This window comes from Peromyscus californicus, unplaced genomic scaffold (genome assembly GCF_007827085.1).
Source record: "Peromyscus californicus insignis strain IS unplaced genomic scaffold, ASM782708v3 Scaffold_4__1_contigs__length_199733344, whole genome shotgun sequence".
NCBI classification, from domain to species: domain Eukaryota; kingdom Metazoa; phylum Chordata; class Mammalia; order Rodentia; family Cricetidae; genus Peromyscus; species Peromyscus californicus.
This window is the reverse complement of record NW_026294562.1, coordinates 69,443,068-69,457,649: the sequence shown is the minus strand read 5'-3', so window position 1 is coordinate 69,457,649 and position 14,582 is coordinate 69,443,068. Positions and strand designations below refer to the sequence as shown.

General features: G+C 46.8%; 1 protein-coding gene across 4 annotated transcripts in view; it reads left to right on the top strand.

The window, feature by feature from the left end:
• Positions 1–14,582, top strand: part of Fank1 (fibronectin type III and ankyrin repeat domains 1) — a 113,176-nt gene that overhangs the window by 80,772 nt on the left and 17,822 nt on the right. For all 4 annotated transcript variants that reach the window (XM_052711874.1, XM_052711873.1, XM_052711872.1 and 1 more), the window contains exon 3: positions 10,934–11,058. In XM_052711874.1, coding sequence (XP_052567834.1) covers positions 10,934–11,058 — 125 coding nt within the window. The remainder of the gene's footprint in view (positions 1–10,933; positions 11,059–14,582) is intronic.

The window sequence follows — 14,582 nt, the reverse complement described above, 5'->3', positions numbered from 1 at the left end:
CTGCTTTCCCTTGCTTTCTTATGGATTTTAAAGTGGCTTGTTTGCTCTTAAAGGTAGCTTTTTGTCATCCAACTGCCGCAAAAACTTTGCACAGCTATTAGGGTAAATAAGGCATTTTACCAATGGAGCCCCAAACCGCGAAGCACCTAGTTCCGTATCCTTTCAATTTTTCATTGGAACTGACACTTAAACTCTTAGATGATTTTCCTCCTTATTCTTTTAAAAGCTGTATTTTAAGTTTACCATGAACGTATTTTCGAGCTGACAAAAGTGTTTCAGGGCAATGTCGCCATCTTTAGCGGAAAAACTACCTTTCCCAGAATGCATTTCCCTTATATCAGTCCATAATAGTATCAGTACCTTATATCAGTCCTTTATATCATTTCCCTTTTATCAGTCATTTCCCATAGTTCTTTTTGGGGCTGAGAGTCAACTGGTTCTTTTACCAGACTTCTTACAAATTCTTTCCCGGGAGGTTTGAACAAAGTTTTTTGCTTTTGCAATGGGAGATTTGAACAAGCATTTTACATTTTCAATTATGGGACATTGGGAGGTTTCTGGTCTCTTAGCTGGCTTCAACAGGTGTCTCTCCTTCATTTGACACTGACCCCCAAATCAGAACCGCACCTGCCTCATTAGCGCGCATTGAGGTGGGCAATTTCTGATAGCAACTTTCCTTGGGGCTTGTGTTTGTCTTAGCCAGTCAGTGAAAAACATTTACAACAGAGCTTTTCCATAGCTCCTTCAGAGATTTTCTCCCACTGATTTTATTCTCATTTTGCTTGTTCCTTCCTTCCCCAGATGCAGAGCTTCAGCTATCTGTTTGTGGCTCTGTTCCTCTGCTAGCTGCCTTTGAAAGTAGGGGCTTTTTTTTTTCCTCCCCCCGAATCTGCCTCAAATTCTAGCAGCTTTTTCAGGTCATGCATTTTCTGGGGAGGAATCTGTCCCTTCTGTTTCTTCAGAGTCTTTCTCCCTGACAGTTCCCAGTTTGGTCTCAGTTTATCCCTTCTACCCCAGAAACAGTTTCTGACACTATAGTGACAGCTTTTTTGCTTCTGAAGGTAGGGGCTTTTTGTCCGTTTGTTTTCCAGGTCTGTGTGGTTTGCGTACAGACGGAAAATCTAACAAGGGATGTTTTTGCCATCTCTAAATTCCCATTAGGACAGGTGTTTTGCCTTATCAGGCCTTCACCCGGCCCAGTCCCCCAGTGGGTTGTGTTTGCTTGTCTGGGTGCTCAAGGACAGAGCTTATGCCAGAGGCAATCACCCCTTAGGGCTATACTCCCTCATCTCAGGGAGTCAGTTGAAACAAAGCTTTTCTCAAAAAGATGCTTTCTCTGACAGAAAAGAAAACTTTACTCCTGGATAGTTCTGTCCTGCCCTGACTGGGCTCTTTCCCCCAGACAGCATTCTGACTCAGCAGCACAACTGCTTCAGACCCAGTTCAGCTTTACTGTTTTCCCAGAAAGGTCCTTACTCTGATAGGAAAGCTTTTCTCAGATTTCTTTTTTTCAGCTGTGGACCTATCAACCGGGACTTGTAGGAAAGCGGGCAACTGTGCTTGTTCCCACTGGCTTTAGCTTTGTTCATTGGCAACCTTCCCCTGGGTCCTGCACCTTCCTGCCTCAGCTCTGTGCTCCTGGAAGTTTACAACTGCAGGAACCCTAGTATACCCGAAATGCACTCCAACTCAGAGACGCTGGCCAGTCGCCTCTGGGTATTTGGTCAGAAGTGAGGATACAATGCTAACAGAGTTTGCAATGCTTCAGGGGATCTTTGTGTAGGACAGTTAGGAGCACCTTTTCATTCTGAAATGCTCAAATAAAACCCTTGATGCCTCAGCTCAGCTGTAACTGAAAAGCTTGGCTTTTTTGCTTTTCTCAGGTAGATTCCTGCCCTTTTGGGCTCTGTTGCCCTTTACCCACACTCTCCCAAACATTTCCCTCAGGGTACTCTGACCCACTGTCTTTTACTTGCTTGAAGAGACAGAGCTTAGAAGAGAGGTTTTTAGAAACTTGTCCCTGCCTCCTGCATTGCAGGGAGGATTTTTAAAGCTTGAAAGAACTTGGAGAGGTTTTGCTGTCTTAAGAGGTTTGTTTTCCCTTTGAGCTAATCACAGGTGGTCCCCATACTAATATCTTCAGGTGATTCTAATTTTTGTCCTTCTGAGAGAGAAAGTTAAAGGCTTTAGTTTTTAAGTTTGAGAGCTTTTAGTTTGAGAAAGATTGTTTTTTAGAGAGATTTTTCCCCAAGTTTTCCAAGAAAAGCTTTATAGTTTAAAAGATTTTTCCTCCCCAGGAGAAAGACCAACTTTTCCCAAAACTTCCCAACTTTAAACTTTTTGGCTTTTTACACCCCCATTTTTGTCTCAGGGAGAAATCACTTTCTCCTGCTGCTTGGACTTAGCATTTCAGCTGTCCCCAGGTCAAAAAGCTTCCAGAGGAAACTTTTTCTTCCCCATAAGCTCAGAGAAGAGTTTTATTACCCGTAAAGCCCAAAGAAAGATTTATTTCTCCCAGTTTGCATTCAGAGCCCCCAAAGTTAGAAAATTGGGGAGTTTTTCTGTCTAGTTGCCTTACTTATTTTTTCCTACACAATCTTACACTTCTAAGTTTTTCCTACCCTATGTTACTACCCTATACCTTATTTTTCAGATAGAAATTGAGAAAGGGATAGAAGATAGAAAATTTTGACAGAAGAGAATTTCGCTGCAGCATCGGACATCCTTCCAGTCCGCTTTCCTTTTCTCTCGAGGATAAAACCCCTGCCTCTCAATATATATATAAAATATATATTTTCCATAACACCGGCATACCTTATCCACTGGCAGGGCTGAACTCAGCACTTTCGCCAAAAACTCTAATAAAACTATTACTTTCCTTTATCTTTAGTCCCTATTACTTTGTCTTTAGTTCCTATTACTTTGTCTTTAGTTCCCCCTTTTTTTATTTTTTTTTTATTTTATTTATTTTTTTTTTTTTGGTTTTTCGAGACAGGGTTTCTCTGTGTAGCTTTGCGCCTTTCCTGGAACTCGCTTTGGAGACCAGGCTGGCCTCGAACTCACAGAGATCCGCCTGGCTCTGCCTCCCGAGTGCTGGGATTAAAGGCGTGCGCCACCACCGCCCGGCTCCCCCTTTTTTTAGTCCCCCTTTTTTTTCTTTAGTCCCTGTTCATGGCGCCATTCTGTGGGGCGTTTACCCAACCACCCCCACAGTTCCCCAGAGTTTTCTTGAGTGCGAGCAGCAGGAAATATTAGATAGAAGGATTTATTGCGGAGAATATCGCAGAGAGAAACAGATAGAAAATAAAGGATAGCCTCGAGAGGGCCTGAAACCTATTCCAACGGGCCCTGACTGTCTCTGCCCCAGGGTTTTTATAGAGACGCCAAGGGGTGGAGCAAAAGACCTCCTCCCCCAGCACAGCCAAGTGCAGACCATCCCAGACACCTGCACTCAGGCCCATGGTCTAATCATCCTCTATGCGGACCTGCTGGGTAAAGCCACGAGGAACCGAGAACGGGCTCCCACAGGTGACTTCCTTCTAAATGCATACATATGTAATATAAAATGCATTGTGTGTGTGTGTATGTGTGTATGTATGTGTGTGTATGTGCACATGTGAGTGTGTGTGGTGGATGCATGTATGTGCAGATATATATACCCATGGAGGCCAGAGGAGTATGTTGCATGTTCTGCTCTTTCGTCCTCTGCCCCTATTCCACTGAGACAAGTTCTTTCACTGGGCCTGGCTTGCCCTCTGTCTGTGGCTGCCTGCTAGGCTGGCTCACCAGCAAGTCCCAATGATCCTCCTGTCTCTCCCCACCTCGGTGCTGGGGTTACAGGCCAGCTTTTTAATGTAGTCCTGGGGATCTGAACTCAGGTCCGATGCTTTTATGGCAAATGCTTTCTTACCTATTGAGCCATTCTATCCACTTTAAATTGTTTTTTAGGTATTTTTATGGAGGAAGAGAAAAATAGAACCCTCTACTTGTTTGGCTTGTGCTTGGCCAGAGCTGTCCTGGCTTTGTTCCTCTGCTACCTCTTGGCCTCCTTCCCTCCCTCTCTCCCTCTCTCCCTCCCTTCCTTCCTCCCTTCCTTCCTTCCTTCCTTCCTTCCTTCTTTCCTTCCTTCTTTCCTTCCTTCTCCTCTTTCTTCCTTTCCTTTCCTTCTTTCCTTCCTCTCCCTTCTCTCCTCCCCTCCATCCTTTCCTTCCCTTCCCTTCCCCTTTCCCCTCCCTCTCCCCTCCCCCTCCCCTTCCTTTTCCCTTTCCTTTCCTTTCCTTTCCTTCCCCTTTCTTTTCTTTCCTTTTGCCAAGTGCTTGGGCTTCATTTAGAGACAGCAGCCGTATACACCAGCCTCCAGCCCGATGTAGTGCCTGCACAATTCACCTTGGCCCTGGAAATATGGCTGCTGTCAGGCCAGAGAACAGTCTTGGATGATGGCCTGCCAGCCTGAGCTGGTGGCATCTCCTGCAGACCCTGGTTCCAAAAGGGCCTTGGTAAAGTTTTATCCCTTGGAAAAGTCACGCACACTGCCTGAACGCTAGGTGGCAGGCTTGGACTGTAGTAATCCCAACCTCATTTGCCAACTCGTGCCTCTGCCTCCAGTTAACAGGAAGACTAGCAAATGCCTTCCTTACTAGAATGGTTATCTAGTGCTCACTGGGCTGGTGGACTTGGCCATGTCCTCTCGTTTTGGCAGTTTGGCTCTGGTCCATCACCAGGTGGTCTTCATCACACTGGAGTAGGTTTTGGCTTGGGCTTTCCCTGTAGTTTTTGGAAGTAGTTACTGAGTTTTGTGGGTTCTTCCTCGGCTGCCCTTCTCGGGACCAGGGTATTCCACTCCATTTTCTGTCAGGTTTGCAGACATGCCCAGGCCCTGCACTGCCCAGACATTTTCCAGTAGGAAGAGTCTTCTTGCTGTCTGTCTCTCCTTTCTGCCCTGAAGGTTGGCTTTCTTGTTACTCTCTCATTTGTCGCACAAGCAGGTCTTTGTGTGGAGGACGAAGGTCCTCATGATCCTTGGAGTCTACTCCCTGAGTGTTATTTAATCATATCACATGGTCCTCTGTGAAGGTAGTTTCCTTTTGAAACTGTGTGTGTGTGTGTGTGTGTGTGTGTGTGTGTGTGTGTGTGTGTGTGTGTGTATGTGTGTGTGGTGCAGTTTGCCCACATCTGCCTTATTAGCTCTCATTTCTGAGCATGAACTTGCTCTGGTGTAGGGAGTTCCTGTCTTCTGACTAGACCTTGCCTTTCTCTGTGTGTTTCTTGTCCTTCCTGTGGACAAGTATTGTCATCACTCTCTTCCCCCATCCCGCCAGTGTGACATTCTAAATCAACTGAAAAGCTCCCTTGCTTTTTCTTACTGTTGCTCCCCCTTACTGTGATACTTGGTACCCTATCGTGGTTTTTATCCATTCCATCGTCATATATTAATGAATTCCATGACACACTGAACACTGTTCTAAATGCCAGAGGTGTGGCTCTGGGGTCAGATAGAAATTTTCGATGTTGCAAAAAAAAAAAAAAAATAGATAAATGAAGCATGTAAGTAAAAAGCACAGTCAGTTCAAAGGAGGAAAACATAAGATAAGCTGGGGTTCTGGGACGGGAGTAAGGAGCCTTCACTGAGGAGAGAGCTTATGGGAGACCTGAAGCAAGTGTGGGATACTGAAGGCGACTTTCTGAGCCAGCGCAGTGTCAGATGGGAAAGCACCTGGAGGAACTCAGAGGAGAGGAGTGGACAGTGGAGAGTATTGGTGAGGTTGACAAGGCAGTAAGAGGTGACGGTGTGGCTGTGGCTTATCCAGACAACACCAGCTTTTACTGGAAAGCTGTCAGGGGAAGGAAAGGAGGTTGTTAAGCCGGGACAGGCAGGATCTGTATGGTTTGTGAGGGCTGCTGTGGCTGCCTGAGATGAGGCTGTGGGAAGGCAAGGCTGTAGGCAACAGACAGAGCTAATTAGGAAGCTCATGCAATAATTGAGGTGGGAGATAGCAGAACAGTATGTGGACTAGTTGAACATAAGACGCTTTTAATGGTAGATTTAAACCATTTGCTAGTAGCACATGCCTGTGGTCCCAGTGGCTTCAGATGCTGAGACACAAGGATCTCTTGAGTTCAGGAGCCTGGGATCAGCCACAAGAGAACTGCAAGGCTTCATCTAAAAAAAAAAAAACCAAAACAGAACACCTTAAAAATTGTCAGGGGCTGGGCAGTGGTGGCATACACTTTTTTTTTTTTTTTGGTTTTTTGAGACAGGGTTTCTCTGTGTAGCTTTGCACCTTTCCTGGAACTCACTCTGTAGCCCAGGCTGGCCTCGAACTCATGGAGATCCGCCTGCCTCTGCCTCCCGAGTGCTGGGATTAAAGGCATGCACCACCACTGCCCGGGAGCACACACTTTTAATCTAGCACTCAGGGAAGTAGAGGCAGGTGGATCTCTGTGAGTTCAAGGCCAGTCTGATCTACAGAGTGAGTTCCAGAATAGCCACAGCTACCCAGAGAAACCCTGTCACAAAAAAGAAAACAAAAACAGAATTGTCAGGGCCCTAGACCTACCACCTGTGAGGTGTGAGTGTAGGTGGACAAGCAGGGAGATTGTATGTGTGTAGCCGTGCATGTGTGTACGTCTCTCTCTCTCCCACATGCCCACCCCTGTACTTTAGAGAATCAACCCTACCCAAACTGTAGTGAGGATGTTCACTTAGCAATGTAGTCCACCTACTCATAAGAATAGTCTGTCCCAGTCTGATATGTTTTTATTTTCTAAATTATAATTTTCAGCCCATGTAGTATTTCAGGGCATTTATTGGTTCAGAGAGTTCACATTGTGATAAGTATGTTTATATTTCTCACATGTGTCTGCTTTCTTACTCAAATGTTTTTCATAATGCCACCAGAACCATTTATTATCTTACATTGCTGTATAACCAACCGTGGGTCGGTTGGTCTGTCTGTCTGTCTGTCTGCCTGCCGGCCGGCTGGCCTATAATGGCACTGGCTTCTGCTCCATGTACTTTGGCAGGCACAGCTGCAGTGCTTCTGCTGGCTGGAGGTTGACATACAAGATGCTGCCGAGACATTTTTCTCTCTGTCACTGCCTACCCCCCTCCAGGGGCTCCACCTTACCATGTGGTCCCTCTACAGCAGGGAATTAGAACCTTTCACACGACCAGCTCCCAATGGCACCAGCGCAGAAGCTACAGGCTTCGCATCACCCCACCCCAGCACTACCCAGCTCTCCTCCCGCCACCTTCCCTCCCATTCCAGGCCACAGGATTAGACCTTTGCCTGTGTTTCTGCTTTGCCTTCCTGATCATGCACCCTCTTTTGAGTGAGGAGAGGTGGCTTCACAAATAAAAGACACCAGAACGGGGCTGATTTGCCAGCAAAGATCAGGGAATAGGGCCTGATGTCAGATAGATATAATGCACAGATGATTTTCTTGGCTTTGTTGGATTTTGTCACCTGAAGTAACTTTGTGGTGCAAGTTACTGACTTCTCCTGGAATCTAAATTTTGGATGCAAGCCAAGGGGAAAGAGTCTTGGTAAACTTAGAGTTGGGCGATGTTGCTAGACCTCGCTGAGACATCTTTCCTCACATGCCTTCAATCTGACACATCCTAGGTTCACGCTGCTCCAGGAACGCAAGCCCTTCATCCTGGGGCTGGTGTCCTTTGGACCCTACATTTCATTCTGACACATCTTGTCTGTTGTGGAACTCAGAGAGACCTTTCTTGCAGGACACCATGCAACTTCTCTCTTCTTCCATCCATCATTCCTCATGCAAGGGAATGAGTTTAGGAGGAAACCAGAGGCTTCAGGCTCTGGGAAGGGGGTAGAAGAGTGGAGGTTACTGCTCCATCCAGGGCCAGGAGTTGGCTCTATTTTGTAGCTACCCCTTTCATACCACACCTTGGTGAAGAGACTGATTTTCCAGTGGGCTCTGGGGATGAACACGTGAGACCTTGTGAGTGACAGGTGTGTCCTGTCATGTTACCACCTCTTCTCTGAAGCCATGTTTTCAGGTGAGCTTCTGTCAGCCATAATGCTGACTCTAGGAGTTAGGGTCTGCAGAGGATGCTGGCTGATTCAGCTCAGTCTTGAGACCATCCAGGGCTGCCTGACCCAACACCTCACAAGAAATGGGCATGGGATAAGTTTGAGTTGTATGGAACAGAACTTGTGTGTAAATATTTAGGTTGAGCATAAACTTCCTTGAACAGTTAGTTTGTGACTAGTAATGTATGGCTTTGGCTTCTGTGGAAGCTCTGCTGAGAATGAGAGAGAAATGAGAGGAAATAATGATGAGCGTGTTGTGCACAGAGCTCTGGGGAAGTATATTGAAGGAAAGAGGACAAGAGCAGAGTGAAGTGGAGAAAAGCCTTGGAGATAGTACGTGCCTACCAAAGGTCAAGCCTTTGAACCACAAGGGAAGAAAAACTGGGATACAGAATTGAAAGAGGCATACTTGGGATCTGCTCAAAACCCAGTAAGGATTCTGGGAGTAGAAAGAAACTGAGAATTCAGCCCGATCAGGAACTACATGTAATCCTGTCCCTTTTGAAGGGTTGATATCTTGGAATCTGCACTGAGGTGGGGCCATCCCTTCAGCCTGCCTCTCAGCAGAGAGCAGGGACCTACTGGTCCCAGCATCCTGAGAGGACAGGCCTACTGGCTAGCCACTGCACTCTGTTTCCTAAGCTCCAGATTACTGAACTTAGACATCTTCCCTCTGGAGCCATGGGGTCTTCACTGCAAGCCTCTAGTCCGATGTCTACTGTAGAAACCTTTACCTCCTGCTGCCCACCAGCATTCCTAGGTGAACTTACCCATGATGCAAGATGTCGTAGTTGGTTAGTACTGTGTCGCCTGACTTCCTTGCTAGAGTGTGATTTTTGTTTCTGAGCAGCAAGCCATCATTGACTTGACATCTTTAGACTGGTTCCCTACAGTATTTTGCTTGCAGTAGATGCAGTAGCTATCAATTCTTTAGCCCCATCTACCTGTTGGAAGACTCTACATGAATGCAGTCATCTTTCAAATGTGAAACTTTGTCATCTGAATATGAATTTTATGGGCTAGTATGATTCTTTTTTTATTGAGAAATTTTTTTCATTCATTTTATACACCAAAGATCCCCTTCTTCCCTCCTCCCACCCCTGAGCCTCCCCTTCCCAACCCACCCAACACTCCCCCCAATAAGAAGGCAAGGCCTCCCATGGGGAGGCACATCCAGTAGAGGCAAGTCCAAGTTCTTTCCCCAGCCTCAAGGCTGCACGAAGTGTCCCATCATAGGTGGTGGGCTCCAAAAAGCCAGCTCATGCACCAGGGATGGATCCTGATCCTACCGTCAGGGGACCCCCAAGCAGATCAAGCTACACAATTGTCTTGCCATGCAGAGGGCCTAGTCCAGTCCCATGCAGGCTCCACAGCCATTGATCCAACTTTCATGAGTTCCCACTAGTTTGGTTTGGTCGTCTCTGCAGGTTTCCCCATTATGATCCTGATGCACTTGCTCATAGAATTCCTCTTCTCTCTCTTTGACTGGACTTCTGGAGCTCTGCCTAGTGTTTAGCTGTGGATCTCTGCATCTGTTTCCATCAGTCATTGGAGAAAGGCTCTGTGATGACAGTTAGGGTATTCACCAATCTGATCCCTGGGGTAAGCCAGTATAGTTCAGGCACTTCTCCACTATTTCTAGTAGTCCAAGGTGGGATCATCCTTGGGGATTCTTGGCAATTTCCCTAGGACTGGGTTTCTCTCTATACCCATGATATTTCCCTCTATCATGGTATCTCTTTCATTGCTTTCCCACTCCATTTCTGTTCCAGCTCGACCATCCCATTCCCTTGTGTTCTCATCTCCTACCCTCCACCCTCCATTGCCTACCCCTCATCCCCAGTTTACTCATGGAGATCTCATCTATTTTCCCTTTCCAGGGCGATCCATAGCATGATTATTTCTATGAAGAACACATGTGCATGCCAGCCGTGCCCCAAGCACTGTTATGTGAAGCATTTTTTGTAGGGGTGGGGAGGAATATAAACAAATGTGTATTTACTATAGATAGCAAATCACTGACACAGTAAGGGAACAATTTTATCAAAGTTCAACTTGGTGAACCAAGGGGATTTTTTTTTCTGGGAGGATGAGTGAGGGGTTAGTTACAGGAGCACAGAGGACTCAAAGACAGCTGTGCCAAAGGTGCTGACTGACAGAAAGCTGCGATCCTGAAGCTCTGAAAAACTTTCAGGCAGCTCTACAGATCAGAGAGTCTCCACTCAGGCAGCTCAGGTGGTGGGAGAGTTCCTTCTCTTTTATATCCAGGCTGGAGGGAGAAATCCCTCCCCTGGCCTTCTGAATCTTACTAGTTTCAGGAACTTGCTACGATTTGTGAGTTGTTTGCTTCCAGAGTCTCATGAGCTTTCCCCATTCCTTTCTGGATGGAATGTTTCAATTGGGAGGGAAATTGCTACGCAACACCTGGCTAGGCCCTGTGGGACTAAGAGGGTACATGCCACAAAGGTACAGAGGGCACCACCTGTGACATGTCCACTTTTCTCAAGGAATTCAATAAAGTAGGATCAGATCTATACTGGAAATCGACAGTACTCAAAAGTTGCTTCTACCCATTGTTACCTGCTGTTGGAAAATGCTGCTTAGGTGACCTAGTATATGGGCAAGGCAAAAGCTACTCTATACAACTGAAAACTAACTTTACATGTGAAAAGGTTTTCTTTGTGCAACCCTCTCCCCAGACAAAATCTATCCTGCATTATCAGTGAAAGGGTGTGACTATATAACATTTCACCCTCAAATACAACATCAGATACACTTATCTTTAAATGTTTTAAAATATCAGTCTTTGGAAATGACATCAAACAAGGGCAAGGCTGAGGTGTCAGAGGCGTCCATGTTTGTCTTCCGTCCAGGGGTTATGCGACAAAGCATGTGGTTGAAGGTCTAGAACCAAGGACACTGTACAGATTTCGACTGAAGGTCACCAGCCCCTCTGGAGAATATGAGTACAGCCCAGTCGTCTCGGTGGCTACGACCAGTGAGTACACTCATGCTCAATGCTCGCTTTTTAGAAATATGAAAACCACAAGCAATGTAGAGATAAAAATAGACTGTGTTCACCTGGGCTCCACTGGAAGCAGAGAGGACTCCATTTGTAAGCCCTGTGATAACTTTGCTGCCCAGGCCTCTCTACAGCATTCCATGAGGAAGGCCAGCTATGCTTTCCAGAATTGGGAGAGCTGGTTTGGTGCCAGGATTGTCCTGTTCATGGGCATTTGGCACAGGGTAGAAGTCACCTTTCTCAGGAAGTGGGTCAGCAGGGATGGGCTGAGCATTGCTTCCTCCACACGTGTCTACTGTAGATGCTTCCGGGCATGTGTGCATCCTGTTTGGTCACAGACTTCTGGTTCCCTGGGTTCTGAGACTGAAGAAAATCCCGATCAATGCTTCCCCAGCCACAGGGAGGTACTGCTCCACAGAGGTGGACAGGGGTCTAGCCCTACTCCCTCTGACCACCCTGGCCTTGTCCTGGTTTTATGTCATTTCCTGAGACTGATATAATTTTAAACACTTAAAGGTATGTGTATCTGGTGTCGTGTTTGAGGGTGGGATATTTTATATATATTCACACCTTGTCACTGACAGTGCAGGTGAAATTTTGTTTTGGGGAGGGTTGCACAAAGAAAATCTTTACACAGGTAACATAAATTTCAGTTTTATCTACTGTGGCTTTTGCTTTGCCTGCACATGTCCTGTGGTTTGCCATTATGCCCTCGTGACTGAAGGTGATTCAGATTTTGAGCTAGCTACTCTACTGTGCCTTTGGGTGCAAGAATGGCAAGAGGGGCCTGGCTCCGGATGAACAGATTTCCAACAGAGTTAGTTAAAGCTGAGAAAGGCGGGACCTCACCTGTGGGCCTAAGTGAGGTGTAGTTAGCCACGCAACAGGGTAGGAGGCATGCTGCCGTCAATTGTGCAGGTCAGGCAAGAGGGTCTGCACCTTAATCTGGTGATGCTGAAGGCAATTCTCAGCCCTGGAGTCCAGGGGGAAGGAAAGAAGGCAGAGGAGAGAGACAAAGAGAGACAGAGGGGGGAAAGGGGGATGGGAGAAGGGGGGAGAGAGAGCACACTGGGAGCACAGGAGGGCAAGGGCAGGGAGCAGCAGGCAGGGGAATTGCTGGCATAGAGCCTGCCTTTGAAAAAACTCTCCTGGGGACACAGGCAGCATGCTCCCCCAGGTGGCCTCTGCACTTCCTCCTGACTTCCCCTGTGGTTCCAGCCTCCCACAGTCACCTCTTTGCTCTCTGCTCCCTGGAGTACCTAGTCCCCTGCTCTGCCCACTGCACATGCTCCATGGCACGGTTGGTGCAGGGCTGGTTTCTTGTGCAGGCTTCCTCCCTGCACACACTTGAGCTCTTCCCCACTTGGAGGCAGGCTCAGCACTTCTCCCATCCAGCTTTACATATTTACCTGCCTTTTACTCCCACTTACAGTGCAGGCTCTGGGATGGAGGGAGGGGGATGGGTTAGCCATCTCTCACATTCGGGACTGGCTCAGTGGGTGGATGATTAAGTAAGATTTGGTGGAGGAAGTAGGAACACAAAGAGGCACACTGGCTGGTTATTTTTCTTTTCTTTTTTTTTTTTTTTGCCCATTGTCATGTCTTGGGGACAGATCCATTTCTCACCAACTGGATGAGTCACCTCACTTGAAGGTAGCTGGAGAGGTGCACACAGCTGGTTCTGCAACTATCTATGGTGGGCTCCAAGTGACCTGCTGTCCCCTGAACAGCACATCCAAGCCAGGGAGGGCTTCTGACTTTTTAGCCAGAGTTCACACAGAGCCTCTTTAAGAAGGTAGGGAGACTGGCTTGACTATGCCGGTCAGCTGATAAGGGCTGTGCCTGTGGCTAGGTTTGCTTTTTGCCCAGCTGTCTTCAGAGAGGCAGCTGTAGATATCTGGCCTAGGAATTTGTCCTGAGAGTTCTACGGCTTCTATAGGAAATTAGATAAGATCTCTCAAGGGACAGGGGTATGCTGGTAGTGACCGTGTGCATGCCTGCATGCACACCCATGCTCACACATTAGCACTCCCAAACACTGCGCTTGACTGTTTCTCTGCTAGCCTCATGGGGCTATGCTCAATGAAGGGACTAGGGTACTTGGCAGAGGCAGGCCTCTGGTTCAGCTGATTGATGGCTGCTCCCTTATTCTCTTCTACTATTCAGTGTGGGCTGTCTTTAGGAGGCAGAAGATGCTAAACAGAGAATCGAGAATGCTCATATTATACAGAGCAAGCAAAAATGCTTCTGTGGCTTATAATTTGCATTCAGTTTGAGAGCATTTTAATGAATCACAAAAGCCTGCACTTTGTTTGAATAAAGGATGCTCAGCCTTTTTTTTTTTTCTTCCCAGGTAAAGTACATGAGGCTCTTGCTTAAATGAAGCATGCAATTTTAATCAGCCAGACCCTTAAAAGGAAAGAAAAACAGCTGCTACTTGTTAATTGGCAAATATCTTCTCCAATGAGTTCATGATTTATTCACTGCTTTTAATAAAGACCTAAGTTCTACCAAGGAAGGTGTCATCACCATGTTATACTTGTAGGCACTTCGGCAGCTAGGTGACCCTCATCTAGAGTGAGATGGTTTCTTAAAGTCCATCCTGCCCATCCCCTCCTGGGGTACACTGAAGGTACTGCATCCAGCCCAGATGGATATCCCAGAGCATCCTTGACATGATGCCTGCAGTCAAGACACTCAGTGTAAGCACTGTGTGGTCAGACCCGCCAAGGCCAACCTGTTTATATTCAATTGCACATATTGAGGCCATTCTCCTGGGCCAGGCCTGCAGAGTCTTGACGAACTCCTGGTTGGAAGGGTGGAACATGTTGCTCACCCTGGAATTTCCTCTCTGTTCTCTGTGACTCCTGCCTACAGTGGAAGCAAAGCGGCAGACAAGGCCTTTTCACTGTCTTGTGAAATTCTCACTCACAGGGTTTCTTTGTAAAACATTTTTTAATATCATGTGTGTATGTCAAAGGACAACTTTATGAAGCTGATTCTCTCTGTCCACCTCCTCGTGGGATCTGGCATGGCATGCAGATTCCCAGGCTTGTGTAGCAAGCGTCTTTATCCTCCTAGGCATGCCACCAGCCCATGTGAATAGGTTTTCCTGGGCTGACCCACATGGTTCCAGTGGGATTCTCAGCTCGTCTCTGTCTTCCTGGTTCAGCACCTTGGTAGCTGGGAAGTACTGACTGAGCTGTCACTGAGAAAGACTCTCATAACTGACCAGTGGGTTTTTTGTTTTGTTTTTGTTTTTTCCAAGACTCAGCAAGTAAGGTGTAATAGCAAGGATGCTGCTTTCCTCTGTCTCTGTGAGGGAGTCCCTGTGTCCCCAGAATCCCACGTAAAGCACCAAGGATCCCTAGCAGAAGTGGGAATAGATAGCTCATTTATTTTAGCTGTGTCGTTACACCTAGACATCTTTGCTCCACACAGCCCTCAAGCTCATAAGCATGAAATGAGCTTGCTTTGTTTTTGAATATTATTGTACACCA